This window comes from Pipistrellus hanaki, assembly GCF_964339955.1.
Source record: "Pipistrellus hanaki genome assembly, chromosome: 6".
NCBI lineage: Eukaryota > Metazoa > Chordata > Mammalia > Chiroptera > Vespertilionidae > Pipistrellus > Pipistrellus hanaki.
Genome location: NC_140508.1, coordinates 6523452 through 6544399, shown reverse-complemented (window position 1 = coordinate 6544399; position 20948 = coordinate 6523452). Strand labels below are relative to the sequence as shown.

Sequence of the window (20948 nt, the reverse complement as noted above, 5' to 3'; positions counted from 1 at the left end):
GAAGCCACCCAAAATACCAAAATGGTGTTTTTTATAGCAGCCCAGATGCACTAAAATGTACAGGAAAAACTAGAATTTGAAATGAAATTTTTTTTTTTGCAATACCACCTCAAAAATTGAAGTTCTGATCCTAACCTCCAACCCTGCTCTGACCCTGACCTGACCCAAACCCCAATCCTAAACCCTGGCTCTGGCCCTAGGCCCTGACCCAAACCAACCTTAAACCCTTTGCTGCTGGTAAAATCTATAGCTACCAGTAGTACCCAATTTTCTTTCCATATTTCAGGTTATGGAAAAGTTGTGCCAAAAATCTAACCACAGACACTCTTCATATACCAGAATTAGTAATAAAGTGTGAAAGAAAACACATTGTAAGAAAAAAAGAAAAAAGAAAAAAAATACATACATATATATATATATATATATATATATATATATATATATATATATATATATTTTTTTTTTTTTTTTTTTTTTTAAAGATCTGGGGACAAGTATATCTATCCCAGACAAGAAACAGAAGCAATGCTAAGAAGGCTAAAATATCTTAACTGCCTTTATTGATATCTTGTATTTATCCAGGTATGTCAGCTTTTAAACCAGTTTCAGATTTCTTACATTAATCCCCTGGAAGTTCCAGCCTGGCTAAAGCACGTTCACACAGTGATTTTTACATTACACACTTAATGTTATAAACGTGATCTTTGTTTTGTACATCTCAATGGCTCTCCTACTTCTAAGACAAAAGTCACATATAAAAACACAAGACGACTGACTCCACAGAAGCCCACAGTCTAAGAGCGGTGTCTGCGCGGCCTGCGGGAGCACATACCGAGGAGCCGCAGGCCGCTCCCGCTACACCAGAGGCACGGCCACCGGCGGCCGCTCACGCTCTCCGCCATGTTTACCAGCTAGTTCGTATAAATTACAGCATCAGATTTTTTAACCAAATTCTGCTTTAAAAATCACAACTGAGAACATGTAAATTAAAACTGCTAGGCAAGTTTAACACATGGGAAAACATGTGATGCATGGCCTTTTTTTGAATCCTCACCTGCTGACATTTCTTCCACTGGTTTTAGAGAAAGTGGAAGGGAGGGAGGCGGGACAGAGGGAGAAACATTAACACAGAGACGTTGACTGGCGCCTCCCGCAGGCACCACCCTCTGCACGCACACGACCAGGGCTGGGGAACCCACAACCGAGGCACACGCCCCTGCATTGCCTTTTACCAGGCAAATGTGGTTTAAAAGAAATGAAATCCAAATACTATCACAGGGGAAAAGCATAATAGAACAGATTTCACAGATACACTTTTTAAGTCCAAGAATGTCCACAAATTGGAGGCCTCTGTGTATCCACAAGACCCTGTCGCTCTGCAGGTCCCTGGGAGCGCTCCACCCTGCTCGGAGAGTGGCCGAGTCACAGGCAGGTCACCAAGCCATGAAGTGCTTCCTCCCAACAGCTTCAGGACACAAGCCCAGGAGGACACAACACAGTTTCCCAGTGAGGCATGCACACAGCATCCTGTGACAGAAAGGATTCAGCTACTAAAAACAAAAAGGTGAAAAATAACCAGGACTGTTGAAACCAGACACTAAACCTCAGCAACACCCAAGACTTGAACCGATAAAATTAAACCTCAACTCTGGGTGACTGACCAACATCAGCCCTGTTTACTGGGCTATTTGTTAACATTTAATACCGTTTCTTCTGTTTGGGTAAAAAAACAAACAAACAAACAAACAAACAAACAAACGAGAAAGAACCAGTGTTTTGGAATAAGCACTGTAACGTCAAAACATTCTGCCACCAGACCAACAGGACCCTTCCTCCGGACCCAGAACCTAATGAGACAAAAGCTCCTGCCACACGAGGCCCCAAGTCTGTTCCCCAAGAGTGAAACTGCTCTAGTGCAATGGAGCTAGCAAAATACATATATTTGTTCTTAAGAAAAATTACAAAACTAACAAATCTTTTTTCTCCAGAATTACAAAAGATAAAATCTATGAGTCAGTTCTCTAATGTGATTATAGAGGAATACCAACGGAAGCTCTGAAGGAAAGCGAAAAGCGCAAGCAGCCAGAGTCCCCACCCTTCCCGCAGCCCGAGGGCCTCCACTGGCTCCGAGGGCCATGGCCTCGGTCCATCCAAGGCCAACCCTAGCAAGGATCACCACAATCCTCTCGTCGTCATCAGTCCGCACCGGGGTAAACGTTGTCGTTTATTACCTACACAGCATGCGCTTCATTCTTCAGGGTATTCTCTCAGGGATTACTAGACATTGGTTCTTTTTTTGATCGATTGATCGATTGTAGAGAAGAGAAGGGAGAGAACCACTGACTTATTGTTGCTCCACTTCTTTAAACATTCGGTGGCTGATTCTTGTGTGTGCTCTGACAAGGGATCGAAACCGAAACTTTGGTGTATCTGGACGCTCCAACCAACTGAGCTACCAGCCAGCATGACATTAGCTCTTCTAAAGGTAAGGGAAAAAACTCCTTGGAATTTTTTTGGAACTCCTAAAAGGTATCTGGCAGTTTGATACTTTTATTCCCTCTCCCCCAACACAATTTAAAAAAACACACACACAAACTGACAACTCCCATAAGAATTTTTACAATTTTACAATAAGGGAGGGCTTGTCAAGAAAAGAGAGCTAGGTCTAGTGAAGGTCAGGGCCATGAATTAAGAGGTTGATAATGTCAAATTCAAATTTGGACAGAGGTGTGTCTCACCCAGAAGTCCCCACGCTCACAAAGGTGCGCTCGCACGCTCCACGCATGGCACAGCCCCTCGGCCTCCCTGCTTGTGCAGACGTGCCTCCCTGTGCCTCCCACGAGCTGAGGGGAGCCTTTCTCCGGGAGACTCTGTCCCTTTCAAGAAAACATTCTCCCATGCACTTACTGTTTGTCAGATTATATTTAAAGAAATCTACCATTTAATGAAAATTCTACAAGATAATCAAGATCAAACTGGAAGAACCGTGCAGACAGGGCACACTCCGCTGGCCACAGGCTTGGCGCCACCTGCATGCGCTCACTTGTCCCTGTAGTAGAGCAGGTAGTACTTCAGGGGGTCAGGCAGGGGCAGGCTCAGGACTTTCTCCCGCAGGAAGTTCACGGGGGGCTCTGGCTTTGTCTCAGCAGGGCTCTGCTCCTCTTCTTCCCGCTGCTCCTCTCCCGAGCCCTCACAGCTGTTGTCCTCAGACGGGTTGGAAATCCGACTGGCAAAGACCTCTTTGTCTAAGAAGACAATGGTTTCCATTCGACGGCGGCGCACTCTCCTTCGCTTGAACCTGGGAGTGGCTTTCAGTCCGTCCCCATTTCTGCTCACTGCTTCCTGGTGAATGACCTTCTTAATGGCGCCCCGGATGGCAATGCGAGCCAAGTCCTGGAGGCTCCGGACCGCCAGGGGGGCTGCAGCGCAAAGGACATGAGTCAGTGTTTGTGCTGACAATACAGGCCTAACCAACTGGAAACTGCATGTGAACAAACAAAGCACAGAGCATGAGCTCTTTTCAGGAAATACTTGCACAGAGACGAAGGAGGGCCCCACCGCTGGCAGAGACCAGCAGGAGAAAGCCCGGCTGCTCTGAGTCTTCCCCAGCCTGGCCGGCCCTCTGGTCCCTGTGTCTGCCCAAGGGCTCTCTCACCCACCTACTCTGCTTTCATTGTGATTTATAAACTGACTACTTCTTGCTGTTGTTAAAGTAGAGAAAAGTAGAATCACAACAGTTTTAAGAACAAAAACTCTACAGCCTAAGAAAAAGTAAAGCTTGGTCACCGAGTTTAATGCAGGCTCTTCAATGAAGCTGTGAGGGCTTTTCTCAGAGGGAAAGGAATGAGGGGGTCAAGTGTTTCAATACAGTAAACTCAAAACCAGCATCACTCTCCCCTCCAGGACCCGAGCGCTCCAAAAACTCACACCGCCCTCCAGAGGCCTGGCAGAGCCTCAGCAAGTGCCCCCTGGACCCAGGGACCTGGGAGTTCCCATGACCCCTCTGTCAGCACCAACTCTCTCTGCTCACTGTCCTCTTCCTCCGAGGACAGGGGCCACCCTGCCACTCGCTGCTGCTCCTCAGACAGCTGGAAGGAGTCCTTCACCGGCCGCCAGACCTCCCACGGACAGCGCTGGCACGTGGGCCACGTGGGGCGGTGTCGGCTCTTCCTCCTCTCAGCCCGAGTGCTGCTTCCCAAGGTTCTGACTTTATCCTTTCTCCTCTCTCCTTGATCTGACATCTAGTCTGTGGCTTCAATTAACAGAAACCGGCCAGCAACTCCCAGGGCTATCACCCGTCCTGCCCACAAGCCCACATCTACAACAGTCTCTGGCATCCTCTTCAGAGAGGTCCCTGGGCCTGTCCTGGTCCTTCCCTCTCGGGCCAGTGTTTACCATCCATCTTTATCTCTAGCCTGGGAAATCCCAACCGCCTCCTAAATGGTTCCTGCCTGTGCTGACCTTGGCCTGTCCACTCTGATGACTGACCCTGCCGGTACCTACAGGACTTCCTTCACTCGGCACTGACTCCCTCAGTGTGACTACTGGTTTACAAAGATCACATTACAAACAAGTGGACTGCTGTTCCCTTCAGGATCCCTGAACAGCATCCCATGATTACTTATCATCCAATATTCACTCTGAACCACGGGCTCAAACCCACGTATCAGGGTGCCTTCCACTTGGTCGTGACCATCAGCCAGGCCCCACCAGGCCTCCTCGAGCCCCGACTGTCCCCTCACCTCCAACATGCTGCCGTGGGCAGCGTCAGCTGTCACCCTCTGGGAACACGGAGCATGGACACACTGCCTCACTCAGGAGGGTGATCCTGAGGGAGAGGCGTCACCCCGAGGAGCTCTGCACAGCCCAGGGGATAAACTGCAGGCCAACCGGCATCCCATCGGGGCGCCCCGCTGCCTCCTCAGAGCCCCTGGGAGCGTACACTTCAGTCATGGCCTTGGCTCCTTTCCTCCCTCTCTTCTCTCCTCTCGGCCTCAAGGACCAACACAACCTCTCAGTCCCTCTGCACAGTCTATGGTTGCTCTTTACCCCAGTTCCTCACACTTCAATGACCATGTCAATGTCATGTGACCTGCACTTAGCAGAGACCAGGAAGAACATAACATCACATTGATAAGTGACTCCTCACATATATTAAAGGATGATTCTAGAAGGAACTCACCCACATGTATTAGTTATCTTTGGGTGCTGAAATTAAGGGTGATTTTTTTCTTCCTATATTTTTTTTCATTTTCCAAATTTCCTAAATCATCAGAAAGCAGAGTGCATGCTAAACAGTTTTTTATTAAATAAAGACAATTGCAATTCTCCTTGCTGTGTAAGTCTCTTGTTGAAATTATGAAACATTTGACTGAATGCTTAACTCTTTGATGGGTCTGCACCCTGACGGAGTGAGAGGCACAGGCCTGGCCGAGGAAGGCTCCACTACAAACCTGGCCCTGCCCACCTGAGCCGAGTGGCGGGCGCGTGGCCCTGCAGCCGCCCCGGGCAGAGGGCCCGGGGTCTGCAGGAGCCCCGTGGCAGAGGTGCCAGGACACACTCTCCACAGGGCGGGTTTAATTCCCTTCTAGGGGCTCTTCTGCTTCCCAGGGCATCACCCTCAGCAGTTCTCTGAGGAGGTAAAACACAGCTAAAATCACGTACAATAAGCTGGAAATAGAGTTGTGGTTTTTAGGCATTTTAAAAAAAAAAGTTTAGCCGAGACCGGTTTGGCTCAGTGGATAGAGCGTCAGCCTGGGGACTGAAAGGTCCCGGGTTCGATTCTGGTCAAGGGCATGTGCCTTGGTTTCGGGCACATCCCCAGTAGGGGGTGTGCAGGAGGCAGCTGGTCAATGTTTCTCTCATCGACGTTTCTAACTCTCTATCCCTCTTAATTCCTCTCTGTGTAAAATCAATAAAATATATTTTAAATAAATAAAGAAAGAAATAAATAAAAAGTTTAAGGTTATAGTGAGTGGGAAATGCTCTTTAATATTAAAGGTTTCTTTTAATGAAATTCAAAACATCCAAACGACGGGCTAGGGGCTCTGCACTCACGTAGCTGGACGAGCCTTGATTTCCCCGACTCTGAGCGGCGCGGCTGGACCAGAGGAGCGAAGGAGACAGCCAGGATCTTTTTGGTTTCCCAAGCAGAAGGTCCCGTGCGCGTTATCTTAGTCAACTACCCCAGAGACAAAACAAGACTTAATTACTGGTATGTCAGATTAAATATAGTTTTAATGCCTACACACCATCTAAAACTACACAGATACACAAATCATTAAAAACACGAGAGGGCGATGTGGCATGAACAGCGGATACATTTAGTCTGAACACAGCCAAGCATCTCACCCTAACTCATGTTACAGGAAATGTCTATGTCAGAGGAAGAAATTAACGGACAACAGGAGGACACAATCCAAGCAGTGTAGGGATCTGATGAGACCACTTTCAATGCTAGGGGATGTGAAGGACTCTGAAGTGACAGTCATCAGACACACACAATCTACACCACACGCTGGCCAGCCAAAACTTCTACAGCAAGTGGAGACTCAAGCACAACAGCTGCAACCACAAAGCACAGCTCCTTGCTGGGAGTCTAGCTTCCTGTCCCCTTGGGAGATGCACACTGAAGTGTCCAAGGAGCCTCCCAGTGACACTGCCCAGGGCCCCAGTGACACTGACATGGCTCCCTGCGTGCAGTTTCACCACAGTTCCTGTGAATCACAATCCAGGGGCGCAGGACCGATTAAAGCACGGCCATCCTGTGCTCTGTGGGCCTGCTCTGCCACCACAACACCTGGGTCACAGGACTATTTCTGATCAGCTCTGTCCTGCTAAGATTGTATGCTCCCTAATCTAAAAATATCTAAACCAGCAAACCGTCTAAAAACTAAGGTTCTATGCCATGAATCTTAGAAATAAAAGAATTCAGTAGCCATGTATTCGATGAACATCAACAAGTTACTTGCATTCTTGTATACTAGCAGAGACATTCCTTTTCAAAAAAAATTATTAAGTTGATTGGGGTCAACATGAATATATAGGTTTCAGGTGTGGGTTTCTATGTTATAAGATCTATATCGTACCGTGTGCCACCACCCAAAGGAAAACATTTCTTAAAAGGAGAATTTCTAGTTATAATAAACATCAAATAGTTAAATGTAATAAAATAAAATAAAAACGGGTGAGCCCTTAAAACTATAAATGCCTATTTCATGTTCTGTATGAGCAGAATACTGAAAATATGTCTCTAATCCTCAAATTAACCCAGCTGTAGCACAATTCTAATAAAAGGTCCTATGTATTTCTGCAAAGCCATGAAGATTCCTACAGTCATCTGTAAGGAAGGACCCACCTCGCATTCTGAGACTGAAGAGCAGAGATGAGGCCTGTCCTGTCACTGTGAAAACAGCAGGATCAACCCGGCAGGACGGCCGATTGGCACGTCTCCAGGGGAATAAAAAGGCAAAAACCACACCCCCAAAAAATCCTGAACTAGTTATAGACATCAAATAGTGATGCCACATATTGTAGACAGACATCACACTGGGCGGATGGGGACAGCGTTCCGCCCGAGAGGCAGGTGGCACTGACACCACTGGCTGAGGGCTGACACCCACTCCCCTCTCAGGGAGGAAAGGACCAAAAGAACATGGGAGAGCGCCCCACAGAGATATGCTGCAGGGAATTTGTCTTACCACACTTGGTAAGACAAATGGCCTGATTTCTTCAAAAACAAATTGCAATGAAAAAGAAAGAATCTACTGATTAATGCACTTAGGAGATACTCCAATCAGATTCAACACATAAATCTTAAATGGACCTGCATTCACATAAACAAATCAAAATCACGTTAAGACAATCAGGAAAAATGGAATGCTAGTAGACAGTTGAAGATATTCAGAAATTACTATTGCCCAGCTGGTGTGCTCAGTGGCTGAGTGATGACCCATGAACCAGGAGGTCACAGTTCAAGTCCGTCAGGCCACATGTCCATGTTGTGGGCTTGACCCCCGGAGGCAGGGGGGTGTGCAGGAAGCAGCTGATCAACAATACCAATTTCTATCCCTCTCACCCTCTCCCTGCCCATCTCTGAAATTAACAAAAACACATTTTAAAAAAGAAAAAAATTACTACTAATTTTTTAGGTTGATGATGGTTTTATGACCGTTTTAAAAACAGAATCCTTATCTTACCCAAATACATACTGAAATATTTATGAGTAATTGTTTTTTAATTTGGGTAGTAATTCACTGAGTATTTATGTAACAGTAAAATAACAGTGAGTCACAACACACAGCCTCATGTCCAATCACAGTAACCGGATCATCAACTAGGCCCACATACCAGTGGCTGCCAGGCAAGAACTAAAAATAATTATGTGAACACTGACTGGCTTAAAATTATATTCACGAACTCTTCTAAGGAACCAGTGTAACTTCTAAAACATGTGCTGTCGCCTTTTTAAAAAAAACATCAAACTACAAACATGTACAAGGACCACACTCAGCCACCAGGAAGGCAACTGTGAGCAGTTGTGCCTGGTGTTCCTTCATTTCCTAAAATGAATGATTATTTTTCAAGCAAAATAAGTTACAAATGCAAACATTTAACAATTACAGAATTTTTTTAAAAAAAATGCACAATCTCATGTTTATAATTTTGTTTTTCCTAGTTCTTTGTGATAGTGAGTCATCCTTCCCAATGACCAATGCATGTCTGTCTTTCCCACTGAAACACAGTACTGAAAACATACTAAAACATGCATGACCCACCTGCCTGTTTAGGCCCAATCCTAGTAGGCCTGGGTCCCGCTCCCCCCAGCTGCCCTTCCCTGAAGGCCTGGTGTCCCCCAACATCCAGTAGGATCAGGCCTAAACAGGCAATCAGAACATCCCTCTCACAATCCAAGACTGCTGGCTCTAACTGCTCGCCTGCCTGCCTTCCTGATTGCCCTAATCACTTCTACCTGCCAGTCTGATCACCTCCTAACCACTCTGCTGCCAGCTTGATGGATGCCTAACTGCTCCCCTGCCACCTTATTTGCCCCTAACTGCCCTCCCCTCCAGGCCTATTCTTCCCCAAAAGCTCCCCCTCAAGGGATGTCCACCTGCCCATTTAGGCCCAATCCTGGTAGGCCTGGATTCCCCCCCAACTATACTTTCTTGAAGGCCTGGTCACCCCCAACTTCCCTTCTCTGCCGGCCTAGTCACCCCTAACTGCCCTCCCCTGCAGGCTTGATCGACCCCAACTGCCCTTTCTTGCAGGCCTGGTCCCTCCCAACTGCCCTCCCATGTTGGCCATCTTGTGGTGGACACCTTGTGTCCACATGGGGGCAGCCATCTTTGACCGCATGGGGGCAGCTATCTTGTGTGTTAGGACTGATGGTCAATTTGCATATTTCTCTTTTATTAGCTAGGATAGAGGCCTGGTACATGAGTGAGGGGCTGTGGTGGTTTGCAGGGTGGCCACGCTCCCTGGCGACCCAAGCAGAGGCCCTGGGATCCGGGATTTATTTATCTTCTATAATTGAAATTTTATAGCCTTGAGTAGAGGCCAAGGCAGGCTAGGGCTGCAGAAGCTTGAATTCCTCCATTGCTGGGGGCAACTCAAGCCTCCTGATCTCTCCAGCTCCGTGGCTGCCACCATCTTTGTTGGGATTTATTTATCTTCTATAATTGAAACTTCATAGCCTTGAGTGGCATCCACAGGTGGCCAGCATGTGAGGGAAGCTTGGCTTCCTTCATTGCCGGGGAAACCCAAGCCTCCTGCTCGCTCTGTGGCCGTAGCCACCTTGGTTGGGTTAATTTGCATACTTACTCCTGATTGGCTGGTGGCCGTGGATTGTGGGTGTGGTAGTGTGGTCAATTTGCATGTTACCCTTTTATTAGATAGGATAGGCCTAGTGCATGAAAATTCGTGAAGGGGGGGGGGGTGTCCCTCAGCCCAGCCTGCACCCTCTCCAATCTGAGACCCCTTTGGGGTATTGTCAGACTGCCAGTTTAGGCCTGATCCCTGTGGATCACCCCATAACCACTCCCCTGCGGACCTGATTGATACCTAACTGCCCCCCCACCCCCGCTGGCCCAACTGCTCCCAACTGCCCTCCCTTGCAGACCTGGTCAACCCCAACTGCCCTCCCCTGTTGGCCATCTCGCGGCAGCCATCTTGTGATGGCATCATGCAAGGGTGTTAGGCCACTTAGACTTTTATTATATAGGATAGGATTCCAGTAACAAAATAAGCACCACAGCACAGCTGTGGGTGGGGAGTATAAAAGGAGGCTCTGAGATGCTTATTCGACCCAAGACCTGTCCTTGCCTGCTACCTCATTTGTGAACACAGGGACTTGTTACAAGGAAGAGTATGTGTCAACTATCTGGAACAGACCTTGTCAAACCGTTACGTGTGCAAAGATGTCAGTTAGGAAGGGGTCTGACCTTCTCTTCCAGCGGCATGACCAGGATGCCCCCCACCTTGAGAAGACTCTTCATGTAGTCCTCGTGCTCCTTCTGCACACCTGCACCGCAATACACCCGGTCATACTGAGAGCAATCAGGAGAAAGCTCCAGGCAATTGCCAGGAACAAAGGAAGGTTCACAGAAGTCAAACCTGAAAGGAAGAAATGTGTTCATCCCACAGCTCCAAATAACAGGGCTACAAATAAATTTATGCCAACCACAGGTGAGAGATTTTCACTTCAGAACCCTACACTATGGGGCCTGGGTAGTCCTGCTCTTAAAAAAAAAAAAAAAAAAAAAAAAAAAAAAAAGATGCTTATAGATTAGGGGTGTCGAACTCAATCAGAGAAGGGGCCAAAATCTAAAATCCAGCCTAAATCGCGGGCCGAATGGTTTACTGAACAGTCATAAACTGACAATGTCATAAACTGACAGCGGAATGCAGTGATGACAGCGCGGTGCGGGCCACATTGCAAGGCCTGGCGGGCTGGATTTGGCCCGCGGGCCTTGTGTTTGACACATGTGTAGATTGTCAGTAATCCCATCTAATAAAAGAGTAATATGCAAAAAAAAAAAAAAAAAAAAGAAAAGAAAAGAAAAGAAAAAGAACCCTACACTATGTAATACAGCTTATGAGCTGGCACTGGAATCCAGACTTCAAAAAGGATTGTGCTATTAATAATTAAACCCTAGAAATTCCAAATAAAGTATCATTAAAGTGAACATCATAAGCATGATCCAAGCTTAAAGCATCCAACCTCCAATCATCACTATCTTTGCCCTACATTTATAATAATTATCTTATTCAAAGTCATTACACAACAGTGAAATGAGGGTAAGTAAAATACATTTGGTTTTTCTAAAAATTTTAATCCCTAAAATAAGACTATTCATGCCTTGTTTAAAAATGGCAAGAACTAGTTACAAAAACTGTTTACTGTTTTAGAAACCATCAATGATAAAACATCTCTATAAGAAACATGAAAACTGAGCAAAATGAACATTCTATTTCTCTCTCTTATTGGTGAAAAACTACCTTTACCTAGGTATCACAGTGAACAAATATAAAGCCCTAAAAACCCCAATATATGTTTTAAAACTTTTTTTTATTGATTTTCAGAGATAAACACATATTTGTTGTTCCACTTATTAATGCATTAATTGCTTGACTATTGTCTGTGCCTTCACCGGGGATCGAGCCTGCCACCTGTAACCCTGGAGTATCAGGAAGATGCTCTAACCAACTACCAACTAAGCTACCTGGTCATGGTGACAGGATGACAAGGGTGATGGGGGGGAAGAGAGAGAGGGGGAGGGGGGATCTGTTAAGATTTAAAAAAAATTTTTTTTAGAGAGAGAAACATCAATGTGAGAGTGGAACATCCATTAGCTTCTTCCTACATGCCCTCCAACAGGGATGGAGCCCAGAACCCCGGCACCTGTGCCCTGACTAGGAATCGAACCAGCAATCCTGCAGTGGCCCAATCAACTGAGCCACTCCACTTTTAAACAATTAGACCACACATCCTGGTCCCCTGGCACGCCACAACCATGCCTGCTGGCCCAAGAACACTGCAGATGGATCCCCCCTTCCGTCTCATCAGGTCACCTTACAACCCAGACCCTGACAGAGGGGCAGGGCTTGGCCTTACTTGTCGAAGCTGTCGCTGGTCCTGATGAAGAAGTCTAGTTTCTGCTTTGCGTACTCAATCACATCTGGATGAAGCTCCACACCATGGTTTACCCCAAAAGGACCTGCAAGGGTTCAGAGCCAGAAAACTTTCAGAACCAGAGCGACAACTCTTACTCTGCATTTCTCCTGTATCGGCAGCAACAGGCCTGACTTTGTGTGAGCAATTACTGTGATGCACAAGGGTTTCTTATCTTACGTCACCTCAAGCTTATCTTTATATGCAAGGCAGGCTCTGCTCACATCACACTCACTCACTTGTGGTTACTGACTCCATAGCTTTCCAAAGCCTGAGCTTCCCTGCCCTCCAACTTCCAAAGAATTATTTGAAAATGTAAAAAAGCCAAGGCTGAAACCAAGGGTTCAAGGTCTTGCCAATAACTGAAGAAACGTATTTGCAAATGAAAGCTGACAAAGGACTGTCTTCCACAGAAGGTTCCACCAGACACTCAGATGTGGGCATTAATAATCCTCACAAAACAGGTTTTAATCATCATTGAAAAAACTACAATTCCAAGTCACTGTGAAGCATGTTTTAAACCAAAGGGAACCTCAACAGACGTTACGTCTGTTACTGCTGTCAGTGCTGCCTGCATGGGACCTTCCTCCGGGTCAAATCTGGGGGACAACTATGGACACAAACAGCTGAGGTGAGTCTGTGGGAACCTGTTTACATGCAGGTCAGAAGCAGGCAGCACCATCCGTGCTGATGAAGGGCCCAGTGCTCCTCTGGAGGGTGTGGGTCCTGGGGTCCTCTGGGTGTGCCTGCAAGGAAGTGGATGCACGTGTGCCAGTTCTCCAGGCCCCACACTCCCTCTCACGTCCTCCTACCAGACCCAATGCGAATTCTCTCATAACTGACCCCTTGCTTCTCCGGAGTCACCGTCTTAAAAAGGCCCCTCGGGCAGGACGGAGGTGTCTTTTCCATCCTGTGAGGCCGCCAGTGTTCAGCCTGGATGCCAGGACCTGCTCCCTTTTCTGCCTTGATACATTTTTTTCCCAGAAAAGCTCTGGCCATGAGAGTTGTTAAGATGTCTCCACCCCCCACCAATCACATTTTACATAAGATAGGAATTAAATGAATCCTCAGTTATCGGATACCGTTACTAAATGGCTTTAAGAAAGTTAACTTGTGAAATCTCTCTCACCTGGAAATTATCTAAAAATAACATTGCAGGCATTAATTCTCCCAGTGTTCAAATCACAAAACAAACAAAAACTGTTTGAGAGAACTTTGAATCCCAGGCACTTGGAAATTAATTGTTCTGTTTAGAGCAGTGGTTCTCAACCTTTCTATCGCCAAGACCCTTTAATACAGCTAGCAGGGTCGCCTAAGACCATCGGAAAACACACATGTTTACATTGCTATTCATAACAGAAGCAAAGTTACAGTTATGAAGTAGCAACGAAATAACTTTATGGTTGGGGGTCACCACCACATGAGGAGCTGTATTAGAGGGCCGCGGCACCAGGAAGGGTGAGAACCGCTGGTTTAGAGCAAATGGCAGGGCAAGCTGGGCGAGGTCTAGTCAAGAGCCAGGGAAGACCAGAGTGACGCCGCTGTCCAGGTGTTCCACTGTCGGGAGGAGGATGTGTTGACACCTGCTGGAGGCACAGGTGGCAGGGGACAGGGATCGGGAGCGGTGCCCCAGGGCCCTCCCCTCACCAGCCCACCCAGGGACTATTGGTAAATGATACCAGATAATGCAGGGAAGGCCAAAGACAATTACACAGACCCCTCCAAAGGACACTGCCAGCAGTCTCTTTGGTACTGCAAACTCCCCCCATTACCTAAAATGAGCCCCACCATGGAGCTGAGGTAGCCGGTGCCACTGCCCAGATTCAGGAACGAGAGCCCAGGCTGCAGGTCCAGGGCTTCCATCACCTCTGAGTAGATGCACGGAGCTGACAGGTGGATGTTCCCATGCTTCCATGCCAAGTCTTTGTACGCATTTTCTTTAAACTCTTCAAGATAATAATCTGCGCGGTCAATCGCTCGGAAAGCCTGCTCCACCAGTTCGGTCCGGATGTACTGTGCTTCCTTCAAATTGTCTATCAGCTCATCGTTGTCCTCACCGGCACTCACCGCACCTCCCATCTTTGAGATCACACTTGGGCAACACTGCAATGAAAGATTAAATTTTAAAGAGCCATTTACATTAAAGGTAAGAGCGGGACAATGAAAGTACTAAACGCATATCAATTTCAAATTCTGAATTCTGAAATACAGATGGAATACATTTTGTCAACCCCTGCCTGCATCATAGCAAGAATGCCAGCTTCAGAAGGAAATAAACTCGGTGGTACCCATCTAGAAGGAAGTCTATCACTTATAGGATCAACTGAATTAAATCTTAATTTGAACTTGAGATACCTAAACATATTTAATTTTAAACCTTAATTAAACTGTGAATCCCATGCTTTACTTCCATCAATAATCCACAAAGTCAAGATTTTAGGATTAAATCTATCTTGAATACAGATCTACCTCAAAGGTACATACCCACCCATGGCAAAATCACTGGATATAATACAACAGGAGGGCAGTCTGAAAACTCATTCTAACAGCAACTGTTCTTTGAATATTTTCAAGTGCTACAGATCTTTTTTTGTAAACCTGTCACACACACCAAAAATGGCTCCAAACTACAAGTACTAAAATATATTGGCCACTTGAAACTCTACTATACATGGGTGTCCTACATGCTATCTGGCAACTCTGCACCCCTCATACACGTAGATGCCACTTCCAGCAACCCATGCAGTCTGCTCATTTGGATGTTCTCATGTACACAGTTCAGTTGAAAACATCCACAAAACTCTCTTCCACAACAGAACATATTGTAACAAACACAAAATCCAGTTTACAGGTAGGCAGAGCTGCAACTCCAACCCCTGCCCCCTCTGGAGTCTAGCTATGCCCTTCCAGCTCTTTTATAGTATAAACTACACCTTCCCACCTGCCTTCAAGAATACAAAGAAAGAGAAACCAAGATGGCGGCATAGGTAAACGCCTAACTGTAGCCTCACACAACAATTTCAAAAAAATACAACTAAAATATATAGTGGACATTATCCAGAGCTACAGGAAAGTTGACTGACTAGAAATTCTACAACTAGAAGGAAAGAGAAAACCAGAAGGAAAATCAGAGGAGCTGTAAAAGCCTAAGGTACGGAGACACATGGGGAGAGGATGGAGCTGGAGAGGAGAGGTGGCTGAGTGCCTGGTTGGCGTTCCCTAGCAGGAAGGAGATAAAAGCTCCAGACTGTGCTGAGCCCCAGTTCTGACTGCACTAAACCCCAGTTCTGGGCGAAACCCTGGGGACCCAAGCTCATACAGAGGGATTCTAAGCTGTAAGGCGGAAACTCAGGGGAGCGGCAAAAAGCAGAGCCCTGGAGTCGCGCACATTTCCCGCAGAGGACTGACTGTTGACTGTGCTGCTGGATTGCCCTAGCAGGAAGAAGACAAAAGCTCCAAAGTGTGCTGAGCCCCAGTTCCTACTGCACTGAACCCCAGTTCTAGACCAGACCCTGGGGACCCAAGCTCATTCGGAGGGAATCTGGGCTGTAAGGCGGAAACTCAGGGGAGATGCAAAAGACAGAGCGGCAGAGTTGTGCACACTGCGCACAGAGGATGGACTGTAGACTGTGCTGCTGGATTGCCCTAGTAGGAAGGAGACAAAAGCTCCGGACTGCACTGAACCCCACTTCCAACTCCACTGAACCCCAGTTCCAGGCTCATTGGGGAAGAGACTAGACTGTCTGGTAGCAGGCGAAACTCGAGGGCACCTTTCTCTCAGAGGTGCTTGCAGCTAGTACCAAGGGACAGTGAGGAACACTGAGACTCAAGAACCTCATAGGGCGGGGCTGACAGGAAGACAAGGCTGTAAGCTCCACCCTGAAACTCCGCCCCATCCAAGCTGAGCACAGAGGCTTTTGAATAAGCCTGTCTCCTGGCATAGACACAGCTGATCCTCACAGCCAATTGGCCTGGAGGTCAGTTCCTCCCAGTGACCAACAATTAAGACTTAACTACAATAAGGCTGTACACACAGTCCACAAAGGGGTGCACAAAGAGTGTCCACTTCAGATAACTGGGAGGCTGACCCACTGAACCATATAGGACACCTTAACACACAAAGCCACCCTACCAACTCAGGGAAGCAGCGAAAATGATCACAAGCGAAAGAAATGGAGGACAAAAAGCGACTGGATATAGAGTTCAAAACCACGCTTATAAGGTTTTTCAAGAATTTCCTAGAAAAGGCCAATAAAATAAATGAGACCTAGGAGGATATGAAAAGGGATCAACTAGAAATAAAGAATACATTGTCTGAAATAAAAAATATTATATAGAGTCCTAAAAACAGAATGGAAGATCGCAAGAATCGAGTCAAAGATTTGGAACACAAAGAGCCAGAGGACACTCCTCCGCAGAAGCAAGAAGACAAGAGAATCCAGAAAGTAGAAGATAGTATAAGAAACCTCTGGGACAACTTTAAGCAAACCAACATCAGAATTATGGGAGTCCCAGAAAGAGAGAGAGCAAGATACCGAAAACATACTGAAAGAAATAGTGACAGAAAACTTCCCCCACCTGGGGAAAGAAATAGACCTACAAGTCCAGGAAGCACACAGAACCCCAAACAAAAGGAATCCAAAGAGGACCACACTAAGACACATCATAATTAAAATTCCAAGAGCAAAAGACAGAGAATATTAAAAGCAGCAAGAGAAAAGCTGGTAGTTACCTATAAAGAAGCACCCATACGACTGTTAGCTGATTTCTCAACAGAAACCATGCAGGCCAGATGGGAATGGCAGGAAATATTCAAGGTGATGAATAACAAGAACCTACAGCCCAAATTACTCTACCCAGCAAAGCTATCACTCAGAATCGAAGGCCAGTTGAAGAGCTTTACAAATAAAAAAATCACCAACAAACCAGAATTATATGAATTGCTGAAGGGGGTTGTTTAGGAAGAGGAAGAAAATAGATACAGGACTTAAACATCAGACGGGAAACCATAAAAATACTAGAAGCATCCACAGGCAGCAAAATCTCAGACGTATGCCAAAAGAATTTCTTCACTGATACTACCCCTAGGGCAATGGAAGCTAAAGAGAAAATAAACAAATGGGACTACATCAAAATAAGTTTTACAGCAAGAGGAAGAAAATAAAGACAAAATTATGAACAACAAATACGTAACTATCAACAAGTGAATCTAAAAACCAAGGGAATTAAAAAACCTGATGAACAATATTAACTGGTGAATATAATAGAATCAGAGGTATGGAAGGGGAGTGGACTGAAGATTCTTGGGGAAAAGGGGAGTGCGGGGTGCGGGAAGAGACTGAACATAAACTGTGCACCTATGGATGAGGACAATGGGGGGGTGAGGAAAGGGCAGAAGGTGGGGTAGGAACCTGGTGGAGGGGAGCAATGGAGGGAAAAAATGAACATTTGTAATAATATAAACAATAAAGATTTATTTTTTTTAAAAGAATACAAAGAAATTATGGCCAGCTGCTCAGTAATTAGAGCATTAGTCTGAGGAATGAAGGGCTTGGGTTCGATTCTGGTCAAGAGCACGTACTTTCACTTGCAGGCTTGATCCCTCACCCTGGTTGGGATGTGTGTGTGAGGCAACCAATCAATGTGTCTCTCACATTGAGGTGCCTTCCCCCCCTTTCCCCCTCCTGCCCCCTCTAAAAATCAAAGGAAAGCATTCTTGGGTGAGTATTAACAGCAACAAGAATACAAAGTAACACCCTGTGTTCCCCTCTGGCTCAACTAACAGCCTAATGTACCTTCACCTAATTAACAGGGAAAATGCTCTGTTAGATGTCTTACTCTTTCAAAAACTAAAAAAAAAAAAAAAAAAAAAAAAAAAAAATTTATTCTTCATCCATGTAACTTTTTCAGAATCAGGCCAACTCCTAGTAACAACATATTATAATTTTGTTATTACAAAACTTATACTTGCTTTGCCCTCACAATTCTCTGGCTTTCTAACAGAAAGAGAATCCTAAGGAAATACTGGGCAGAGAGATTCCACACACACTTCCCGCCCACACAACTGGAAGCTGGTTGGGAGAGGTTTACCCAAGAAAGAAAATACATGAGCACATGGATGAACTCCATCTTCTTTCAAGGACACAACCATGCGAGAGCCTGGGCTTCCATGTCACAGCGGGGACAGCTCCTCTTCTTCACTGGGGTTTCCGAGCTGAGTCCGAGGCCGGTGACTCGACCTCCACCCCGCTTTGCTTCAGAGCCTGTGAAGTTTGGGTCCATGGCCAGTTTAGCTGGTTGGGATACTGTGCTACGAGGTCGAATTTAATCTTAGATAAGCCACTTAGTTTTAAAGCTAAAGTCCATACCCCTAGTCTAGGACAATCATCTTAAAATGTGGGTCACTGGTTAAAAATGGAGCTGTGTGTGGCCGCTTCAGAGTTTAGTTAAAAGCATGGAACCACGCACACCCCGCCATGGTCTGAGCCTACCCAGGATGTCCACATCATTCCATCCCACAAGGCAAACAGACTGTGTATCGGTAGTTTTTACTTTGTACTAAGTACTACCACTATCTCCAACTCTGCCTCACTTTGAAAATTTATTCCATATCCGAAGGCTACTTTTTTGGTTTGTTTGGTTAATCCTCAACCCAAGGAAATTTTCCCCACTGCTTTTTAGAGTGTGTGTGTGTGGGGGGGGGGGGGGGGGGGACACACACACACACACACACACACATCAATGTCGCATGCACCCGGACCAGGGCCAGGAACCAGCCAGGAACCAGGCATAGAACCCGAGACACCCTATGCTCCGGCTGACACTCTAACCACTGAGCCACTGGCCAGGGCGCAAAAGCTAGTTTTTTAGTAAATACACCTACAACCTTTTCACAGGCACCACCTGCCAGTCACGACCTCATTTTGGCTTCACACCTTATAAGAGGCTTGGCATTCAAACCCAAGACTGGTCAAAAGCCTATGTTCTTTGCCCCAAAACAAATGCCACTTTTAACAGTTCTCAAGGGGGCAACATCCTTTAACACAGAGCAAGTGGGTGATCTTTGTCCAAAATGACAGACTAAGTATCTCTGGGGTAACCCTACCCCCTGCCACTGGTGAGATGCAGGGTCTGAATATTTATTAACTTTGCAGTAATCTAACTCTCCCTTATTTCTGACCCCGGATGTGATCAGTCCAAGCCTCCAAACCTGGATCTGCCATCCATTCAAACCCGACCTGTCAAAGGAACGCTGGGTGGTACTTCGCAGCCCCTGGCCTAACGGGCCACAGCCCGGCGGGCAACCCCCCTCTGGGGTGCTCCCCCGAAAACCCGTGGGGCGCAGGCATGAAGCCGTGAGCGTGGGGTCACGGCCCGTCCTAGGTGGTTGTCACTATACGGGGGGCATGTTCCATCGTGAATATCACTTAAGAGAAATGTGGACAAAGTCTTTCAGGTGGAAATGAGCTGGAAGGGACCCAAATGGAAGCAACGGAGACGCCTCTTCCCAGCACCCAGGCTGTCGAGCGCGCTCCCGGGCCGAGGCGAGCGGACCGGGCCCGGCACGGAGCGCAGACCGAGTCCGAGGCGCCGGGCGCTCTCGGCGTCACCGAGTGGCTCCAGGCTCGGCCGGTGCTCGGCGGCTCGTGGGGACCGGGCAGCGCTAGTGCCCGAAGGGCAGGCTGCGCGGACGACCGCGGCCACCGGCCACTCCCTCGGCGAGGGCCACCGGCGAGCAGGGCCGCCCACCGCCGGCCCTGCGCCCTCCGGCGAAGACCCGCGGCTCTAGCCCGCGGAGACGCCGGACCGGCCCGACCGCCAGCTGCGAACGCTGCCCCGTAACTCGGGGCCGGACGCGGGGCGTGGGGGCGGGGAGACCCCGGCGCGGCGGCGGGCCAGGGAGGGAGGAGGTGGGCCTCAGGGCAGGGCGCGGGGCAGCGACGGCAGAGGCTCTACCTCCAGGGCCGGCCGGCCCGCGACCTGCGGCTCCTCGGGCGCCGCTCGCCCGTCCGTCCGCGGCCACCGACCTCCGCCGCCGCCGTAAACACCGCCGGCCCAGGGCGCCTGCGCGGCCAACGGCCCCACCGCGCGTGCGTCCCGCCGGCGCCGGAAAGGGCGGGCGGCGTCCTTGCCCCGCCCCCTCCGGCGCGCCACGAGGTCTTGGCGGCGGGGTGACGCGAGGCCGGCCTCGCACCCTGCGGGACGGGAGTTCCAAGGGCAGCGGCCCGGGGCGGGGAGGAGTGTCCCCTTCGCGCCCCACAGCGAGCCGGGGCCCCGGGGAGCACGACAGGCCGGCGCTGGGGATGGACAGCCGGGGCGGCGGCGGCGGCCTGGGCCCGGCGGCCCGGGAGGGACAGAGGGTGTGCAGGCCCCGAGGATCCAGCCCAGAGCGGGCCGGCGGCCTACAGCCAGGCCGGGCGCCACCCTCCGCGCCCCGCCGCATCCCCGGCAGCCGCCTCGCCTGCGTGGGGCAGAACCTGCCCCTTCCCGGCCGCGCAGAGAAGCCCCGCAGTTGGAACAGGCCGCCCAGCTCCAGCAAAGCCCGCTGCTTTGTCCATCAGGGACCGTTGAGGACGTCCCAATGACACCTGGTCCAAATGCGCGTTAATGTCACAACGCTTCGGGTCCTGGGTATTGACAGCAAACAAAAAGGATTGGGAGGTGAGGGCTGCAAGTCTGCGGTGGGGGAAGGTGGGGGAGAGGACGGAGCGCTGTGCAGGGCGGGAAGAGGCCTGCGGGTAGGCGGGGCTTTTCCATCCACGGGGCTGACATAGCC

At 48.2% G+C, this 20948-nt stretch overlaps 1 protein-coding gene across 3 annotated transcripts; it reads right to left on the bottom strand.

The window, feature by feature from the left end:
* Positions 1–538: 538 nt before the first annotated feature.
* PCMTD2 (protein-L-isoaspartate (D-aspartate) O-methyltransferase domain containing 2) lies at positions 539–20277 on the bottom strand. Of its 3 annotated transcripts, none has more exons than XM_084887259.1 (6): positions 20129–20277; positions 13945–14275; positions 12116–12218; positions 10443–10614; positions 6058–6181; positions 539–3419 (listed from the first exon to the last, which is right to left on the bottom strand). In XM_084887259.1, the coding sequence occupies exons 2-6, from the start codon at positions 14249–14251 to the stop codon at positions 3040–3042; spliced, it is 1086 nt and encodes a 361-aa protein (XP_084743385.1). In that variant the 5' UTR covers positions 14252–14275; positions 20129–20277; the 3' UTR covers positions 539–3039. The 3 variants fall into 3 exon arrangements, with proteins under 3 accessions (XP_084743385.1, XP_084743387.1, XP_084743386.1); XM_084887261.1 differs by having other exon boundaries at positions 539–1527; XM_084887260.1 differs by having other exon boundaries at positions 10479–10614; positions 20129–20237.
* Between the last annotated feature and the right edge of the window lie 671 nt (positions 20278–20948).

Excerpts from the sequence above, each read along its gene's own strand:
- PCMTD2 (XM_084887259.1), bottom strand. The coding sequence starts at position 14,251 with ATGGGAGGTGCGGTGAGTGCCGGTGAGGACAACGATGAGCTGATAGAC. Across the intron at positions 6,182-10,442 it reads TCATGCCGCTGGAAGAGAAG|TTGACTAAGATAACGCGCAC; the intron begins GTCAGACCCCTT and ends TCTCTGGGGTAG. Across the intron at positions 3,420-6,057 it reads ATCAAGGCTCGTCCAGCTAC|CCCCCCTGGCGGTCCGGAGC; the intron begins GTGAGTGCAGAG and ends TTTGCGCTGCAG.